Genomic DNA, 20,847 nt, shown 5'->3' with positions numbered 1-20,847 from the left:
GGTGATCATAAAAATCTAGTATCTATCTAGTATATCAAGGTGATATTTGCTGGCTTTTTGACAATGTACGTGCTGTGGATTAAGCCTGCTAGAAGCAGGGGCCATTGTTGATCTACAACAGGGGTGGGCAAACCTTTTGGCCCGAGGGCCACATCGGGGTTGCAAAACGGTATGGAGGGCTGGGTAGGGAAGGCTGTGCCTCCTCAAATAGCCTGGCCCCCACCCCCATCTGCTCCCTGACTGCCCCCCTCAAAATCTCTGACCCATCCAGCCCCTCCTGCTCTTTGTCCCCTGACCACCCCCTCCCGGGACCCTCTGCCCCTAACGGCCCCCCGGGACCCCACACCCTATCCAACCCCCCCCCGCTCCCTGTCCTCTGACTCCCTGACACCTATCCACACCCCTGCCCCCTGACAGGCCCCCTAGGACATCTGACCCATCCATTCCTCCCCCACTCCTTGTCCCCTGACTGCCCCCTTCCAGGCTTATTTGAAAGCCTGTGAGGCAGGTGGGTGCAAGCTGCGCTCAGCGGCGTCACTGCAGGGGAGGGAGGACAGTGGTGGAGGGGCTGGGGGCGAGACTCCCTGGCCAGGAACTCAGGGGCCAAGCAGGACGGTCTTGCGGGCCATAGTTTGCCCACCCCTTATCTAGAATGAGTGGTGCAGGGAGCTTATATACATGATGCTAACATTTCAGGGGCCACATCAACACCATTGAAAAGGGAAGAATTCGTATTTTAAAGATGAGACTGATTAAAAGTTTAACTGAAAATGAAGGGGAAAACCTGTTCATGATTTTTCTCTTTCCACACCCAACCCTGGAGCTGACATCACTGCATTGTTAAAGGAAAACATTTTGCTTAGTCCAGGAGTTGGAAGTTGCCATAGTTGAGAGTCCTTCTCACTGGGAATAAACTGTGAAATGTAACTGAAGACATGGTTCTGAACTGCAAATGGTATCTGAGTCCCTATTACTTCTAGGGATGGCTGCGTTGCTCAAATGTGACATCATTTTGTGAGACCCTGGCAGTGTGGAAGCCCAGGGTAAGGGAATACAAATCAGTTTCCAACTTGCTTAAATGTACATCAGAAGAAATGACATGGTCAATATTGATCTCCTTCTACAATATGTGAAGGTACCGCAACCTTCAAACCACCAGTAGGAGCCTCAGAAATGTATTTCATAGCTTATTGCTAGTGCAAAATACTTCTGAACTTTCAAACTGATGGGCTGAGTGACCTAGGTAGCATTCTTGTACAATAGTGCAGATAAACAGATCTCAAACTGTTCTCCTCCCTACAATGTTGTTGTGGGTTATTTAAACCCTAAAAAAATATGTGCAGTTTAGATATTGTTTTATATATGACATCATGGACACTCGCAGAGTCACCATTGAGGCTTCAAAGTTCAAGACATGCCTCTGGACTAACTGACTCCCAAATCACATCAATGCTGTAAAGGTTTTAACTGCTTCTGGGAGTCTTGCTGCACTGAACTTTATCTGGCTTTGTTTGCTGAGCTTGCTATCCAAAAACCACACAGCTGGATATCTGTGTTGCTCTCAGGTCTTCAGCTGGATGCCAAGAACATCCTTCAGGGGGAAAATGAGCAAGGTTTAAAACAAACAAACAGTCCTGGAGCACACCCAAAAGTCCGAACATGAGGAAGTTTACATGACCTCTGGATAGATGTCATCAGCGAAGGAATCCTTAGCTGGCAGCACTCAGCCTGGATATTTTAAATGTCTGGCACACAAAACTCCTGACGCCTATCTCTCCATGAAGCCATTTCACACCACTAACTCCCTATGGTGGAGTAAAAATGAATTGTACATCTCCCTCGGGCTTGCAGCACTGCTAATCCCGTGGCCTCGGCTAAAGACATCAAATTGCAAAACTGACAAACTTTTTTGGATTAAATCTACTGCCAGAATCTACCACTGGATGGCTCCTTTCCAGACTGCCTTTCCCCCCCAAATTTCTCATTCTGTCTCTCTTAATCTCTCTCTCGCCGTTCTGTTCCCCAGCATCAACTAATAAATACTTCACTAAAAACCCTTCCCTGAATTACCTAACCACAGCAAATATAGACATAGCAGCCCTCGTCGTTGTTTTGGGGGGAGAGGGCAGGGGAGACGGAAAACTTTTATTAAGGCAGATGGGTTAACTTTGAAAGCTCCCAGGAAAAGTCAAGACTTGTAGGAAGAGGAATTTAGAACACCTTTGATTTCATCCTCTAGACTTCCATGTTCCTCAAATAAGATCTACTGATTTCAAATGTAAATCCCTTGCAAATCTAACAAATTTCCTTCTTTCATGCTACCATTTAGGCACAGCTCACACTCCCATAAAAAACCTACTGAATTTTAAACCCATCAAAGTGCTACCCACACCTTTAAGTGCATTTATATACCACATAAGACATGTAGAGATCCCTCTATACAATGTGAGTCATTGCGCTCCAGTCCTTTGTGCTATGCAGCGTAATTAACTGCCTACAGGGGATTTAGCAGCCCCCCGATCTGCCACCATACCTCCCATCCTTCAATGTGGGACTGCAGCTGCTCAAGGGCTTCCAGCTTCTCCATCTGCCTCTTGGTTTCATTGATATTGGTGCAGACGGTCTTCATCGCCTGCAATGCATTCTGGACCGCTTGGTGATCGGGATGCTTAGAAGGTGTCCTCTTAGCTAGTTCCTAAAAAAGGAAAATTGTAAACTTGTGAAAGGCCCTGTCACTAGCATGGGATTCGAGTGCAGTTGCATAAGAAAAGCACTCAGAAGCTTGTTCAATTGAAGAAAATTGTATGTCTGCTGCTGTAAATGCTGGTCTCTGAAAGGCTGTTGGCCAGTGCAGGGGTATTGTTATATTGCTATGTTGCTAAATGAGTGCAGCCATTGCATGATGATAAATATGTTGTCAAGGTTGATTCCCCACTCTGGCACTTCGAGTGCAGAAGGTGGGGGCCCACAAGGATTCTAAAGGTTAATATTGGCCAATCCAGGCTTGTATTAAACTCCCAAGGTTACAGTTTTTCTCTGACGAGTGAGTAGATGCTGCCACCACAAAGTGCAAAACTCCTTTGAGAACCCAGGAAGGGGCACTTGGGAATTCCTTCCTGTGGGGTACCCTCAAGACCTTTCACCCCCCTGCCGAGGAAGAGCTGAGAAAGAAAACAAAGGAAATCAGTTGTTGCTACCAGCTAATTAAACAACATGTGCACAAATCTCTTAGGACACAAAATCTAATCCTGTTCTTAAAAAAGGTAAATTTTATTAAAAACAAAAAAAAGAAAATACATTTGAAAACTCAGGCTATTGCTAGATTTAAAAAAACCCACTTATAAGAATTAAGCATCAAGAATAACCTTCTGGAGGTCCAGCTTAAAGGTTACAAGCAAAACAAAAGCATTTGGGGTTAGCACAGAGGAGTCTACAAACCATAAAGAAATAAAAAGAAATAAACCTAATGGCATCTTCCTCGACATTTCCTGATCTATTTACATATCTGGGGGTTTCAAGTGAACAGTTTCTAGGTATGATTCAGATGATTTTTCATACTTGGCCCCAGCATAGTTTCAGCCCTGTCTCTCCTTCTTCCCGAGAACAATAACAGACAGACAAAAGGGGAGTCTTGTTTCAATTTTTAAAAGTTATAGCCTTCCGATTGGCTCTTTTGGCAGATGCCCACTCACTTCCTTTTACCTATGCATCGCAGTGACTTTTAACCCTTTACAGGTAAAGCAAGTAGAGAACAGCTACTAAGAGGTTTCAGAGTAGCAACCATGTTAGTCTGTATTCACAAAAAGAAAAGGAGGACTTGTGGCACCTTCGAGACTAACAAATTTATTTGAGCATAAACTTTCATGAGCTACAGCTAAAGCTTATGCTCAAATAAATTTGTTAGTCTCTAAGTACTCCTTTTCTTTCTACTAAGAGGGATTTTATAGCTAACTGGCTGGCTTGGACCATAAAAGGGAGCTACTCTCCCCCCCCCACCTTCATTTATCACATATGTCAAAAGAGGAAAGACATACAAAGTGTGTTGTGCTGTGTCACGTTTGGTGCTAACAAGAACCACGCTAAATTGCATTAAATAATTACATTAAAAATAAATTATTTTCTGCTGCACATATGCAAACAGACATATTCTAATGATAGCCCTATCTATGGGCTTGATTCTGTTCCCACTGAAGTCAGTGGTGCACCTCCCGTGGTGTAAAATAACGACCTATAGTCCAGATTTTCAAAACAGTTCTGCCCTCAGCAGCCTATAGAAGCTGCATTCTTTTGAAAATCTAGCCCTGTAGGTGCAGATAATAAGTTGGGTATCCCCATGTGCAATACTATAAATAACAGTGATAGTAATACTTTGGAAATTCTGGGTTGAAAGGCATTGTACAAGAACACAGCATTAATTAATCCTTCCAACATTTCTGGGTGGCAGATGCTCATTATATCATAGGGGAGTTCAAGGCACAGAAAATTAAATGACTTGACCAATGGTCACAGAGCCAGCCAGTGGCACAACCAAAAAGTCCTGACTCTCACAACATTGCTATAACCCCTAGACAATCCCTGATGAGCCAAAGGCCTTAGAGGCCCCTGGACAAGCACACAGTGATCACAGAGAGGTCCCAGAAAGGAAAACCCTACCAAAGAATCTAGGGTGGGAATGAGAGAGGTCCAGATAACAGCAAGAGCTCAGCAGTTCTTCTCTGGATGAAGTGTAGTCAATGGGCGTGTGTTGTCAGGACTGATTAACATAAATATGAACAAATTGTTACCTGTAAAGAATTCCTGAGAGACTCCAACTCACAAGGTTCAGATCAGAGCAGCCCAGCTAGCCACTGCCTGCTGGGGCACAGCTATGGGGATAATTTGGAACCTGATGATAATCACCAGTGATTAGGGTTTGGCAAATAGTGTAACCACTGTCAAATCATAATTCATCATTTTTCAGACCAATATTATTTTATTGCCAGGCTCAACTGGATAAAAGATTAAAAATTAAAAAAACCTTAGCGAGATTCACTGTTTCCTCTTGATACATAATATGGTGTTTAAGAGCCACATTTTGAGCCCAGCTGGAATATTTCATGTTCTCTCAATATTCTTTTTCTTTTTCACATGACGTTGGTTGTTTTTAAGTTCTGTGACTGCATGGCAAACTGCTGCTGAGCTGCCTCATTCCACATTTCCAGAAAGGGAGCTGGAGTGAGCTTAAGTGCAGCAGGGCGGGCTGCAAACAGAGCTAAGAACTGTCACTTCAGGGCTACAACACCCAGACTGATGGTCTTCCATCTAGAGTAGAAGATTGGCCAGGAGACCTGGGTTCAATTCCCTGCTCCTCCAGATTTCTTGTATGACCTAGGGGCAAGTCATATAAGGTATGTCTACACTGCAAAAAACAAAGCAGTGAGTCTCAGAGCCCACTGACTCAGGCTCCCAGAGCTCATGCTGCTGGGCTAAAAACAGCAGTGTAGATGTTCCCTTTCAGGCTCTGGAACCTGGCGAGGAAACTGCGTCTCAGAGCCCTCGCGCCAGCCCAAGTAGGAGCATCTACACTGCTTTTTTTAGCCCTGTAGCACGAGCACTGTGAGGGCTAGTTGGTTTGTTGATTGTTTTTTTGACGTTCCCCATCTGTAAAATGGGGATAACAGCACTCTCTACTCTACAGGGCTATTGTGAGGAAAAATACATTAAAGAGTATGAGGTATATGGATACATGGGAAGGGGGCCAGATAAGAACCTGAGACAGAATATGGAAGTTCGTTAGTCAACATTTGGAGATGTTTAAAAGATTTGGACAACTGTACATGAAAGAAAATAATTAAACAAGGGGCATAATGTCAAGATTTAAAAAAAGATTCTCAAAAACTGTTACGGATTTAATAACAATATTATAAAGCAGGAGGCTGGGATTTGGGAAATCTGGCTTCCATTTCTGTCTTTGCCCCAGAATTCCCCATGTGACCACGGGTAAATTACTTAACCAATGTGCCCCGTTTTCTTCTGCTGTAAAATGAAGATAATATTATCTACCTCACATGGGATGCTGAGAGGCTTAATTAGTTGATTTCTGTGAAATTGTTTAAGAGTCGATGCTATAGAAGTGAAAAGTACTGTCATTACTTATTTACTAACTAGTCGGTTTTGTGTGACCTTTTAAAATGAAATCCACATCTTGAGGCTAAACTACTGTTCTCATGAGAATCATGATGCATTGGTATTGCATTTTCTGGGCTCACTCTCACTCTCACATGTTGGGTGCTGTATAATGAGACTATTCATCTTTGTACAGTAGAAGGTAAATTTACAGGGCTATACAGATTTGCAATAATAATTAACCATCAAATTCAAAACTGATAGTTTTAAAGAAATACCATTGAGAGGTGGAGAAAATGGCCCTCCACTCCCATCACACTAAACAGAAAAAGGAATTCATCTTCTTCCAACAGAACGCCTGCCTGTGTGCTAGATCAATCTCCACAGCCGGCATATGAGTAAAAAGGAATGGCTTGCCACAGACTGACAGAAAGGCAACTCCTGCTCAAGCTTGGCACAGAGCTGAGAGAGCCTCCTGAGCCTGTACTCTGAGATACCCCTCCCCTGGAAAGGCAGTGCCCAGGACTTCTGAAAAGCAGCTAGGTGCTTTTTTATTTTAGCAACGGATTTATGAATGCAGAGAGTAAACGTATGCCAGCATGCTGAAAAGCACTCTAGAGACAGTGACCAGATGTCCGACCATGGGTAGACTGTCCTACCTTCCATAAAGCCCGTATATGTTTTGCCGGGCCTGAGTCAGGATTGCCAAAAGCCCTGCATATTATCATTTATGCACTACTGGCCTTGCATGGGGAAAGTAAGGCTGCTGCTTGCAATAAGCATGTAGCCACATAGGAGTCCTTCAACAAAGTAAAAAAATAAACCAACTTTCTCCCAAACCTGCCTTCACTGGGGAACTGACAAGCCCGAGCTTTTCCAACAGCCACTGTTGTCTGAGTCACAAACCTTGGGTTTCTGTCTTCCATTTGAAAAGTAATTATCATTTCAAATGCATTATTTTAATTTAAATTAAGAAAAGAATCCCTCCCCTCTTTAAGGGAATTGAAATGACAGAGGGGACTGTCTCCCTTGGGTCTGTCAGGATAGGCCCTCTCTGGCACTTCTCCACTATACTCCAACATCACTTTCACAGTTGCAGGGCCCTACAGACATGCCACCCATAGCAGCCCACCATGTTCTGACTACACGGCCGTGGAGACAGAAGACTGCTTTAAAACTCAGTGAGGAAACAATGATTGGCCACTCCATGTATTTACTGAACTGTAAGTGTAAGCTAGTATATGCAACAAATGTTAGATATCTAAATAAACAAAGCAATGAATTTTGCTTGTGGTGCATGGGTATAATCTCATTCCTCCATGCACCATGCTTGAAAACCACCTCCCCAGAAGAGTTAGGGTCTGATCAGACGCTCATTGAAATCTATTTAACAACTTTCATGAATTCAATGCAAGCAGGACTGGATCCCAGTGTAACTGAAATCAAACCTATTTTGCTGCACATATGCACCACTTCATTTGGAAATGGCAATTTGTGTGCTTATTTTTGGAAGAAACAACATAAAAGCGCCTTGTTAACAGATGCATCTGCAACTTCTGTACCTGGATTCTAAAAGCTTATTTTTGCTTGTGATTTCCATGCAAACATATCAGAGCCTAAGTAGGATTGCCAGGAGTCTGGTTTTCGACCAGAATGCCCAGTTGAAAAAGGAACTTGGCGGCTCCGGATAGCATTTCCATTAAAAGTCCAGTTGGAGGAACAGCAGGGCTAAGGCAGGCTCCCTGCGGCTCCCAGAAGCAACGGCATGTCCCCGCTCTGGCTCCTATTCATAGGGGCAGCCAGGGGGCTCCGCACGCTGCCCCTGTCCCAGGAGCTGGCTCTGCAGCTCCCATTGGCTGGGAACCACGGCCATTGGGCACAGGCACCAACTTTCGTTGGCACCAGTGGGTGCTCGTGCTCCCCATCCCCTGGCCCCGCCCCGACTCCACCCCTTCCCTGCCTCTATTGGACCTCTCCCCAAATCCGCGCCCCGGCCCCGCCTCTTCCCCCAGCGTGCCGCGTTCCTCCTCCTTCCACCCTCCCTCTCAGCGCTTGCCGCGCAAAACAACTGTTTCATGGCACAAGTGGAGGAGGGAGGGAGGAGAAACAGGACGCGGCGGCCGCTCAGGGGAGGAGGCGGAGGCGGAGGCGGAGATGAGCTGGGGCGGGGAACTTCTGGTGGGTGCAGAGCACCCACCAATTTTTCCCCGTGGGTGCTCCAGCCTCGGAGCACCCGTGGAGTCGGCGCCTATGCCAATGGGATCTGAAGGGGCAGTGCCTGCAGATGGGGCAGCATGCAGAGCCGCCTAGCCATGCCTCCGCATAGGAGCAGGAGATGGGACGTGCTGCTGCTTCCGGGAGCTGCTTGAGGTAAGCACCACCCAGAGCCTGCACCCCTGACCAGCTCCTGTGCCCCAACACCCTGCCCAAGCCCTGATCCCCCTCCTGCCCTCCGAACCCCTTGATCCCAGCCCGGAGCATCCTCCCACACTCCAAACCCCTCATCCCCAACCCCACCCCAGAGCTTGCACACCCAGTCAGAGTCCTCACCCCCATGCACCCCAGCCCCCTGCCCCAGCCCTGCTCTCCCTCATGCCCTCCGAACCCCTCGGTCCCAGCCGGAGCACCCTCCTACACCCCAAACCCCTCATCCCCAGAGTCTGTAACCCCGCCAGAGCCCTTACACCCCCCACACCCTAACCCCCTGCCCCAGCCCAGAGCCCCCTCCTGCACCCCAAATCACTCATCCCCAGCCCCACACCAGAGCCCACATCCCCAGCCGGAGCCCTCACCCCCCCCCACTGCAATCCCCTGCCCCAGCCCCAGCCCCAGCCTGGTGAAAATGAGCGAGTGAGTGAGGGTGGGGAGAGCAAGCAACAGAGGGAGGGGCGATGGAATGAGATGGGGCGGGGCCTCGGATAAGGGGTGAGCAGGGGTGGGGCCTTGGAGAAGGGGTGGGGCAGGGGGCGGGGCAAGGGTGTTCAGGTTTTGTGCAAGTAGAAAGTTGGCAACCCTAAGAAAGCCTAAGAAATGTGCACATAGGAAAAGCCCATGCTGCCCAACACACATTTTCTTTTGAACTGTACATTCTTTTGGTGAAATTGTACTCTTTGAATATTCTTCACATGCTCAGTGCAGCATTTTGCCACAGAAAACAGAGAGCTCTATGCCCGACAAGCAGAGATGCCAATCATGGACCATGCAACACAGCAAAAGGATTTTCGACTTAAGTCAAGTATTTCAGTCATGAATGCCGGTCACATAGCTCAAAGCTAAAAGATCTGCAAACATCCAATAGAATACAAGTGTAAAAACTGAATCATTCAGGATGAAAACCATAACATCAGGCAGCAGAAAAAAACATGCACTGCTAATTGTGCGTGCCCCATAACCTTAAAACTGAAACAGGGTGGCGAGGACTCAGTGTAATGTGCATTTTAAAGGAAGGTACAAACACTGAAGGGAAGAACAATGCAGATTATTTAGACAGAGGAAGTACGGGGGTTTTCAAATATAAGCCCAGCTGTAACACTTCCTAGCAGAAAGGATGTTATTCGGCTAAACTGTTCTCTTTTTTTTTTTTTTTTTTTTTTATTATTAAGTCTCTGCCAGCCTTTTCTCCACCACCCTCAAAATGATTATCTCTAGTTGTATACTGTAAACTGAAAGCTGAGCACATATTTTGCAACTGAAAATTACAAGTATCCACATAAAATATTCCCATGATTCCTCCTCCATATGTTCGAGAACACACACATTTACGACCATACACTACATTTTCCACACTGGAATGTTCACTCTGCACATTCACTGCAGATGCAAATCATTGCCTAGATTTGCACAACACACTAGTGCACATGTAAAATATAGCTTTAGGTGGGAATCCTGTGGGCTACATATTGAAAAGCTTAGGGCAACAGATAAAGATAACAAAGACACCAGATTTCCTGATCTAATCTACTTGGAAAGACGCATTAATAAACAGTTCAGCTCCAAACTGTATTTTTGCAACAAAACCTAATATGAATAGAAACAATTACATGATTTTAATGTTTGTGTGATTCTGTATTATTTTCCTTAAAGTAACTGGAATAATAATAATAATATTGCACTCAGTCAACTTGAAATTTAGTCTCTCTTTTTTTTTTTTAAAGTTAAAAGTCACTTCAGGTTGTATTTATGTCCCTGAGTCTGCCTGCCAATGTATGTGATTTTATAATCCTATTTTTAAATGTATTTTCCCCCTTTCTGCTCTGTGAAAGACTCTCACAAAGAGTGGGAGAAACAATATCACTGATTATACACAAAGTGCTGTAAACTCCAGAAAGTGAACAATCATTAACCATGAGAAGTAATTTTTCTCTTTTTCATTGATAGGAATCTTAGCTATCACTTGTGAAAATAGCAGATAAAAATTAGTTCGTGCATAGGTGGGATTCTTAAATCGAATAGCATCCCTGAACAACAGTATATCATTCATTTATGAACACGTTTTTAAAATTTCAATTCATTCTGGACAGGGGAATTAATTTAAATGTTTGATGCAATGTTATGAACCCAAATACAACCCCATTGTTTCTCCAAAGTGGGAAAGTTAGATGGTAACACATTAAATGCTGGCTAATTAGAGGTGTCCTGTCTTTTAAACAATTCTGAGGGGAATAGAGGGGAAGTTAGCTCCAGCCCACTCTGTATCTGCATCATTGGCCTCATTATTCTCCATTTCAAAATTCAGGCACCATATTCATTAGGGTTTACATATGCCTCATTGTTCTGCTTTATCTTTCAAATGGATTCTGAATCTGGCCACTCAGCTTTTGCCTCCAGGTCCTTCTTTCCCTCTCAGAACCTAGAACTCTCCCATCACATGAGGAAACAGATAATTACTACCCTGGCTTTTCTGTATAGCTATGCATATTATGGGGCATGTCAGAAAAAAATAGACTGGGACTTGAGTGTAAATATCTGGCTGGGTATTTAGTAACTCCTAAGCAGAATGTGCATAAAACAGGAAACATTCATAACCTTTGTGACATGCCTTCAGAGATCAGATGATTCCAGGGGTGTGGTGATCATGTGCTATACATTCCTAATATAGTATGAAGTAGGGGAGAAGGGGGTTAATGCCTCTAATCCCACCCCCTAAGGGTGTGATTAACTCATGGTCACCACTTCCCCAGGTTCTCTTCTCACTGATATAAATGCACTTTCTTAGAGGGAAATGGCTATTTTTGTGCTGGAATTAGCTAGCACAAGAGCTGCTTCTACTCCTAAGAAGTGTAGCAGTTCCCACTAATTAATGTAGAGTCATAGGATTGTTATCAGCCAGATAGAGTGCTGCTTTAAAATAGATCTTCTACTAATATTTACTCAGTGAGATTTCCAGCTGACACATCCGTGCTGGACTCCACGTCATTGGCAGAGTGTGCGCTACCAAGGTCTGTGGTGTGGGTCTTTGTTTCTTCTCCTCTTAAAGGATCAGAACGCTTGCCATAGACAGCACATTTCTCCCTGTTTAATTTAAGCCTTCACTGAGCCCAATCCCATGCTTAAAAGACGATTCCTGTTATTTCGTGTACATGATGAAACTCATTGTCAACAGACAGATGAATAGTGGGATAGTCTGAATGCCAACCTCCCAAATAGAGACTCTAAATCATTTGCCAAAATGCAGCACCAACAAGAAAGAGAAGAATAGAAAGTAAGATTAGAAAGACTTTATATTGAGGATCATTAATGTGCAAGCCAACAAATTCTGTGCTTAGTCCCTTATATGTTAGGCAAAAGCAGTATCGGGAGGAAGAGGGCCATTAATAGTAGTATCAGAATTGTTCTACCTATACACAGAAGCTGGAAACCTGTGTTGAGGTTTGAGTACCTTTCCACACCTGGGATAGGCAAACTAGGGAGAGTCAAAAGAAAAGCAACTCAAACATTAAAAAATATTAAATCACACTCATCTCTAGAGCTGCTGCATTTGATGGACAAACTAGGAAAATTTAAATTATCATTAAAATAGCAACAATCATCAACATTTGAATTCATTTTTCCATCTCTATTTCTATCATGCATTGGTTCAGACACCAAGTGGCCTCATCAGATGAGAAACTATAGGAGGATCCACCACTAGATATCCTACTATACACAGGGAATCATAAAAAATATTGGCGATACCTGCTTACTTACTATTTCCATAGCATCTTATCAACACTAACTACTTATCTATAGCCAAGTACCTCAGGAGATGCTCAGCAACTTCAGTGGTTTTATTTTCCTGTTCTTTCAAAAACATCTATAGCACCGTACACCTAAGGAGCTTAAAGCAATTTGAAAATAATTTATTAACTTCACAGCACCCTCCTATGATGAAGATGATTCTCCTGGTGGTAGAACTGAAAAGAGAACCCAGAAGTCCCGATTCCCAGTTTGTAAATCTAATCAGAAGACAAAAATGCCTTTCAGACTAATGAAAGAACAGAATATTGGGTAAAACCTGACCATACCAAGATCATGTCTAGGTTATCTGAAAATCCTGAAATTCATAAGCTCTTGTTAAAGACAAAGTAAAAGAGAAAGGAGGAATAACTCTTGGCCTATGATTTTGCTAATCATCAGGAATACATTTGTATCAGAATGGCCTAGGAGTAAGAGAAAACAGAGCCCGATCTCCAATCATTGCAGTTCAGTAGCTTTCATTTTATTTGGAAGTTGCATTAACACCAACTTTATTTTTGGGTTTGGAGAGTTGGTTTTACTCAGTCAGCTTTTTTATAATCACTCAAAGTTCTTTCTCAGTTATTTCCAAGATTGAAACACTCATGACTATTTCTGAGGAACTGGTATTAAAACTTTCCATTTTTATTTTATTTTATTTTTTCTCAGTAGCATTAACTGAGATTTGGAAGGCACACAATGTATCCATCATAAACTCATCCCCCTGAGAAACTATCAACATGTGTAGCTTCTGAAGATTAAGGACATTTTCTTAGCTGAAAGACATTTCCACTAATGACATAGACTCTCTTGATGAGGCTGATATATTGTTGTCAGACATTGAATTGCCTTCAGCATTTTCCAGTAGATCTATTTCATGTCCATGAAACTTTAAGAAATGAACAGTGACTTAACTGGGATGTAAAAGGAACCCCATAAAGTATAGACATGCAACAAAATAAGAATTTCCACACAGAACATCTTTCCCGATAATGCATTACAGTGCACTCTACTACTGTTTCATAAGTAGATTTAATACTGGTGAAGAGTTCTAGATTGGCAGCACTGGTTTCCTCTATCCAGAAGTCAGGCACAATAGGGACATCAACAGTGCATGCTTAACCCCATTCTTCCAGTGTGCCTTCATATTGACCTGGAGGGACCATTTCTAGGTAGGAGAGGCTATTTCAGTCTCCAGGCCTAGTCAGTATTTAGTCTGCCTTCAGAGAATGGAGATTAGTGCCAACTAGGATTTTTATCACAGACACACCTGAGTCTGAGGGAAGGAATTGAAACCACCAGACCATTTCAAAAAAGGCCAATAAATGGTCATCAGATAATAATGACTTGGGTTGCAGCTGAGCTGGGTTAGATTTGAACTTGTGGCTTAGAGGCATTTATTCAAACGTCTTTTCGATTTTCTCCATTTATAAAGCAACACATTCTTTATTAAAGCAAAGCAGGAGAAATTGGCCCTATGGAAATTCCATTCATAGGCACTGCCATCTCTTGGCATAGAACCCATCACTAGCACTCAATGCCTTGCACCAAAAGCTATGGAAGAGAAGAGAAACAGAAGTCAGAGGGTGCTAAAATTCCATCATATCACTAGAACTGCTATCTGACAATCAAAAATATCTGTCTCTGTCTGAGATGTTTCCATAGCAACTATGGTAGTTAAATAGTGGCACATATCCCATCTGTCTTTGAATGAAGTCACTGAGGTTTCAGGATTCGCTTTAATATTTGCAGAATATGCTGTTCTAATATATTGATGGGCTTTTAAAATAGAACACAGACTTCTATTCGCATGTCATTAACTTGCAGCCAATGGATAAGTATCTCCATAGATCAACACAGACTAGTAGAAATCCACGTTAAAGTATCATATTTTCCAAAGACTTAGGAATTCACCAACCCCCAGTCAGCACAGGCTGACTCAGCAGGCGAGACTTACCAGACATGGATGGAAAAGCAGAAGGCACGAAACCAGGGGTGGGCAAACTTTTTGCCCTGAGGGCTACATCAGGGTTCCAAAACTGTATGGAGGGCCGGGTAGGGAAGGCTTTGCCTCCCTAAACAGACTGGCCCCCACCCCCTATCCAACCCCTCCCCCTGACTGCCCCCTCAGAACCTCCCACCCATCCAACCCCCCCCTGCTCCCTGTCCCCTGACTGCCCCGACCCCTATCCACACCCCCGCCCCCTAAGAGACCCCCCAGGACTCCCACGCCTATCCAACCCCCCACTGTTCCCCCTCCCCTGACCACCACCACCCAGAACCTCCGCCCCCTGCCTCCTGACTGCCCCCCAGAACCCCTTGCACCTTTTTCAACTCCGCCGCTCCCTGCCCCCTTACCATGCCTCTCAGAGCAGCAGGCCTGGCAGTCATGTCACCCAGCCGAAGCCAGCCACACTGCCCAGAACACTGGTGGCACGGCAAGCTTAGGCTGTGGGGGAGGAGGTACAGCAGGGGAGGGGCTGGGGGCTAGCCTCCCCGCCTGGAGCTCAAGGGCTGGGCAGGACGGTCCTGCAGGCTGGATGTGGCCCGCAGGCCGTAGTTTGCCCACCTCTGCTCTAAACTGTCTGAGAGAAACTTCAAGCATGTGGTCTGATTGAAAGAAAAGGTCAACGGGGGAGGAGGAAGGCAGCAGGACAAATCTAGGCATAGAAAACCAATGGCCTTCCAGAAGCGATATTTTTCATTGTCTTTTAAGACTCGATTTTCCGCTATGTCCAGCTTCCGCTAGGTGCAGTAGAGGAGATCCCTGATTCTCTCACCTGCCCTGGTCACAGGTGAAAACAGCCCAGAGACCAATTGGGGATAGTTAGAGGATATCATGCACTAGATACTCTGGCCATCCACATCCAGTATGTCCCCACCATGCCCACCATGCTATGCAAAGGCAGGTGTAGGAGCCAGCTCCACAAGCTCTGCACCTACTGGGAACTCCCCCATACAGGCAACCTGCAGGAACTTTCCTGAGCAGTGCAAAGAGAGTGGAGCAGGAGCAAGGATCTGGTCACTACTCTCCTGTGTGTGGCCAGTGTTTTGAATCCTTTGGAAACTCCAGTGAATCCAAGGAACCTCAGATTTTCTGTCTCCACCACTCTGCATTTTAACTCTCTGATAAACACAGCTGGGAACCAATAAAGCAACCAGCCACAATGTGGAAACAAGGAAGCATAAATATTACTAAGGTCCTGGATCAGGAATGCAAAGCAACCACATTTTTAGATCCCCACTTCCTCTGCTCTGTTTACCCTATCAGATACCACAGCAACCATCCTTCTATGCACAGTAATGTTGCTCACAGTCCCAGTGTAAATTCAAAGACTGAACAGACATCCAGTCCTCCGCAAACTATCCCACATAAACAAATATATATATATATATATTGCAGGAGCTGAGACACCATTCAAAGTCTAGATATGACCAGTCTTATGTCCAAAGATACACCAGAGCTGGTGGCACTGTAGGACAAAAGCTATTGTCCTCTCCCAACTATTGCTAGCAGTAAGGAAGAAAGTATCAGAGGGGTAGCCATGTTAATCTGTATCCACAAAAACAATGAGGAGTCCGGATTCCTCGTTGTTTTAGTAAGGAAGAAATGTTCATAGCAGTCTTCATTGGCTTCCATTTTTGCATTTATACTCACACTCTCTTGTGTATGCAAACCTGATGTGAACTCAGCTCGCACTTGGTTTGCACACAAAACTGGTTCAGTGTGTGTAAATCCTAAGAGTTGTGCCCACAAATGATAGTGTGTGAAAACCAGCATGTACATGTGATTGGGCATGTGCAAAGTTGCACAAGCACAAATGGAAAGCGTGTTTGAAACACTTGACACTGAAAACTCCAATCAAGTGTCTGGGGGAGGAGGGGGCGAATTAGATAAAATACAATACGATTAAATAAACAAACAGTGGTTTAATAAAAGGAGAGAAAAGGCAAGGAGTCCACACTTAGGTAGTGATAGTTTTCACGCATTTGGGATTAATGGACACAGTAGTACAGTAGCATTCTGTGGCATACAGTGGTGCTACAACATTATGCCTGGCAAAGGCAGCTTCCCCAGCCCTGATTGGGACATATATTTTCTTACTTCACTCCACACGAAGGGACCTTTCTTTAGAGATGGAAGGGAGTTGTGTCTTTTATTTTTTGTATTAATAAATGAATGTGATTCTAGTAGAAGGCATGAGACTGGCAGCCCAGTAGACTGACGACTTCTGTTTTAACCACAAAACAGGTACATCACGGGCAGTGCAAGTTCTCCAACGTTGGCCTACTTTGCCTATGTGCCTCAGTCCTGACCTAGAGGGGCCACTGCTAGGGAGGAGAAGTAAGTGCAGTTCTCATTGCCCATTTGTTCCTTGGCTCATCTGCTAAGATTGCCAACAAGGAGGCCAATTAGTGCTAACAGCAGGGGTGGTATTTGCAGTGTTACCTGTCAATTGGGAACTGAGCTGAGACAACTGAACACATTTCAGACAAGCTGCCAAACAACAAGAGGTTGTAATCCCTAAGGACACACGTAGATTCAAACCAGTGACCTAGAGATGAAAGGCTAGGTAGCCCATTACTTGTCCCCTGAGCCATCCAACACCCTCAGAATAATGGTAAAACTGTGGCTGTGTCTACACTGGCACTTTCAGCACTAAAACTTTTGTCGTTCAGAAGTGTGAAAAAACATCCCCCTGAGCAACAAAAGTTTGAGCGCTGAAAAGCGCCAGTATAGACAGCGCTTTATCTCCGGGAGCCACACTCCCAGCAATAAAGCTACTAACGCTCGTTAGGGGTGGGTTTTTTTTATCACCTAGAGAGTTGTCCCCCGGCGATAAAGTGTGTCTATACTGTCCATGTCACAGCGCTGCCGGAGCCGTGCTGTAACGTGGGTAGTGTAGACATACCCTGTGTTTGAACACAGCTTTTCAGGAAGTGGCTAAAATAGCACGGACTCTTCTGAGTAAGCATAAGAGACTCTCAAGCAGAACGGCATTATATAGTCCGTACATCTCCTTTTTCCACCTACCCAAACCACTGCAGTAATCACTCATCTGTTAAGACTCGAGCCAGCCTTTGACTACATCTACAAAAGTCATTCATGCACATAGGGTGGAAGTTAACTTTTAGATATGCAAACTGGGAGGGCAGAAGTGAGTGCACACAACCCAGGGCTGAAAATCTGCAGAAGCAACCCAGGAACAAAGCAGCCAGCTGGGGAAATTCGATGCTAAATGGTACCTTTAGGAGAAGTGGATATTTGCAAATTCTCTGAATTGGTGTCAGCAGATAACCCTCTAGTGGAATGTCTGTCGTCTTTCTGCCTCCCAAAAGCATGCAGTTCTGTAAATGGAAAGGAAAAGAAACATCATCATTGATACAAAGCTCCTATACATTCTTGGATAATGACTTTATAGTTCCATAGCACTGTTCACACATGAGGATCCCTCACCATATTGTACAGGAAATAGAATCACTTCATCACCATTGAAAAGCAGCCACCCCCTGAAAGGCAGCAACTGTTTTTCTGCTGCTGTAACACTCAATAGCATTTCAGAACAAGAAATGCAGAGGAATGCTGCACCCTATGAACACTGCATGCACAAATCCAGGGAGACAGAATGTCATTCCCAAACAGTGGTCAAGAGTTGCCAGAGGAATTCTGATAAATTTTCAGGACAAGTCAGAGCTGGGGGCCAGTCGATTGTAAATTGTATTGTGGTAGTGCCTAAGAGCCCCAGTCATGGACTAGGACCCCATTGTGCTAAGTGCTCTACAAACAAAGAATGAAAAATTGTTTCTGACCAAAAAGAAACAATAATACTAATAGCAACTGAGTGGGAGTGAATCCTGCATAACAGGTCCCATCAACTCTCTGCAATTATGGGGGATGGGAGGGGTTCTGCCACATTTTATATTCTTTATCCAGTGTTTTCCTTTTTGGTATTGGAGCCCAGCTCCTTCTGGAAAACAAGAATTGGTCTTCACCTCCTAAAACTACCTGCACAGTTGGAGCACTGACAACACCAGGAAAAACCTCCAACATGCAAGTCTTGCTGAAACTCAGTGGATGGAATGTGAAAGGATGGGAAATGCTCCATGAAGATGCTACTATCTGTGGTGGGAGATTTATATGTGCAAGTGCTGATGACACAAAGGAGGGAGTTAAATGCTCAAAGCTCTCCAGGCATCAATAGGAGATGAGCCATTATGGGTAAAGATGGTAGTGTGGAGGGTTCTGAATCCAAAGATAAACATTATACTGCCTGAGGTTCAGAAAATGTCAAACAATGTGAAGGGAAAAATGTGCAATCAACAAAAGGTACCCAACTAGCTCATTACTGTCATTACTCAATAGTTCTATTGAACTTAATGTGACCTCTCATGTGAGTTAGTGCTCACCTATATAAGGCTTCCACCACTGGGCCCCAAAAATATCGAACTCAAAGGGCTAAAATAAGATGCACTCATTAGGAACAGTATAATAAAGTTATGGCCAAAGTTTAAGTGCAGGAAATCAAAGTCCACTGCATTCCATAGACAGTCTCACAGCCTAAACATCATGTGTGAACCCATCGTTTGGTTCCAGGGTGTGTTTCGTTTACCCTGTGTGAGACCCTGCAGTTTCCAGACAGAAAAGCGTGCATGGGCATGTCTGTACTGAGAATAGGACAAACCCACCCAGTTTTGGTTAGACATAGTTAAATGAAAGGGACAATATAAACACTCCACAAACTATAGAGTCAGTATAGTTATTGCTGATACAAGAAGTAAGAAAAGTAAATCCAAACCCAACCAAGTCCAGGTAAAAGGGTCAGAGTTGTTCCATAACTCATTCAAAGTGTATTTGAAAGACTCACAAAACCCTCCAGTCAACCAAAGCTAAGTTTTCTGTTTGTAACAAAGCCCCAAACAAGCCAAGCTTTACCTGCTTTGTTCATTGAAAACATTTTCCAAGTGCATTGTTCATTCTAGTGGCCCAGAAGCACTCTGAGCACTGGTGCTTTTTTGGCTGTAGGTTTAATCATCTCTCTATTTTCAAACAGCCCTCACAGACACCATTCATCAACAGCCCTGAATGATATTTTTATGTACAATCTCCTGCACAATAACCACTCTCCAGGCTATTCTATATCTGTGGGGCTTGCTACCAGTTCACAAAGCTCTCAGTTCAATTTTCCAAGAGTCTCGTCTTATTCAGTCCTTCCCATGCCTCCTCTCCGCCCATCGCTCCAACACTGGATCAAAATTGCCATTTAACTCTTACTGAGTTTTCAGATATATTCCCAGATCTTCTGAGGATGGGCTCTATATTTCACCAGCTGTGAGGGGGCACCCAGGCCAAATCCATTCACACAAGCAATGCTTTGTATTCTAATGTCTAATTCTAATTCACGTTGCAGAGTGACATTATAACATGGGCTTTCATGGGAGACTGGGGGTGGAAGGAATTACAGCAGCCACAGCAAAGCACAGGCTTTAGTGTTTTCCCCATATTTACAGCTATTTTAAGAATCTTTTGAATTCAGGTGCTACAGAAAACGACAGATGAAGCACATTATCTCTTACTCTGGGACTCCTGCCCAATTTGCCAGTTGAGGCCAACAACATAGCTAGTGCTTTTTCTCTGTTGGCATAATTAGTAGGTGCAGAGAACACTCTAAAACATTGGCTGGAAACAGCGAACTGCGGCCACTTGGAGCTGCAGGAGGCCGTGCCTGCGGACAGTCAATGTAAACATAATGTCTTGCGGCCCACCAGCAGATTACCCTGATGAGCCACGTGCTGAAGGTTGCTGATCCCTGGTCTAGACCTTCTCCCAAATAATTTTTCCTTTGCAGTGACACACAGAGGAGCCAACAGGCTAGAAGATGACACTTCAGTGCTTCAAAAACACAGTGACATTATGGGACTAATTCAAACTCACAAGAGTGAATAGGGCCTGAATATTTAAGGGAATTAACTCTTGTTCTCCATTCTTCCTGTTAGGTCTAGGAATTGTGGCTGAAAAGTGCCCAGAGGATAAGGGCGTACCTGGAAGGGATATTCATTCATAAGGGGCTTCTGCTTCTCTATGTAATCAGGAAGGACTAGGCCTTTGGCAGGCGGGAGACAAGTCAGGAATGGAAGGGAATGAAGCCCTCATATGAAGGGCCACATTTTCAAAATGGCAGCCTCCTTTCTACCTCAAGGCCTACAGTAAGTGGTGCAGTAAGTACTTGGCCTAACATCCTGAATCACCCTATCAGCTGGTGGCAACTCCCACTCCCAATGTCTGTGCCTATGGTTGGGAACAAAGGAGAGATGACCTAGAACCAAGGAAGAAGGGAGGAGGATGTTGGAGGGAAGAAATGCCACCAAAGAAACAGAAAATAATCAAGAAGTGTTGTTCACTTTTTTGGGAGGGAGCTCTGTCTATTGGCTAAAGCATGGAATGGGAAATCGGATCCACTGGGGTTCTACTCCTAACTCTTCCACTGACTTGCTGGGCAACTCATTTAATCATCTGTGGGTCAACTCATC

General features: G+C 44.3%; 1 protein-coding gene across 6 annotated transcripts in view; it reads right to left on the bottom strand.

Annotated features, from left to right (window-relative positions):
• PREX1 (phosphatidylinositol-3,4,5-trisphosphate dependent Rac exchange factor 1) overlaps positions 1-20,847 on the bottom strand; it is a 222,185-nt gene that overhangs the window by 92,910 nt on the left and 108,428 nt on the right. For all 6 annotated transcript variants that reach the window (XM_038369848.2, XM_038369847.2, XM_043495591.1 and 3 more), the window contains exons 5-6: positions 17,566-17,667; positions 2,534-2,695 (exon numbers count right to left, since the gene is read on the bottom strand). In XM_038369848.2, the coding sequence (XP_038225776.1) occupies positions 2,534-2,695; positions 17,566-17,667 (264 nt within the window). The remainder of the gene's footprint in view (positions 1-2,533; positions 2,696-17,565; positions 17,668-20,847) is intronic.

The sequence above is a fragment of the Dermochelys coriacea genome, chromosome 13 (genome assembly GCF_009764565.3).
Source record: "Dermochelys coriacea isolate rDerCor1 chromosome 13, rDerCor1.pri.v4, whole genome shotgun sequence".
In the NCBI taxonomy this organism is placed as follows: Eukaryota; Metazoa; Chordata; order Testudines; family Dermochelyidae; genus Dermochelys; species Dermochelys coriacea.
The sequence above is the reverse complement of the archived record's forward strand: the minus strand, read 5'-3'. Positions and strand labels throughout refer to the sequence as shown.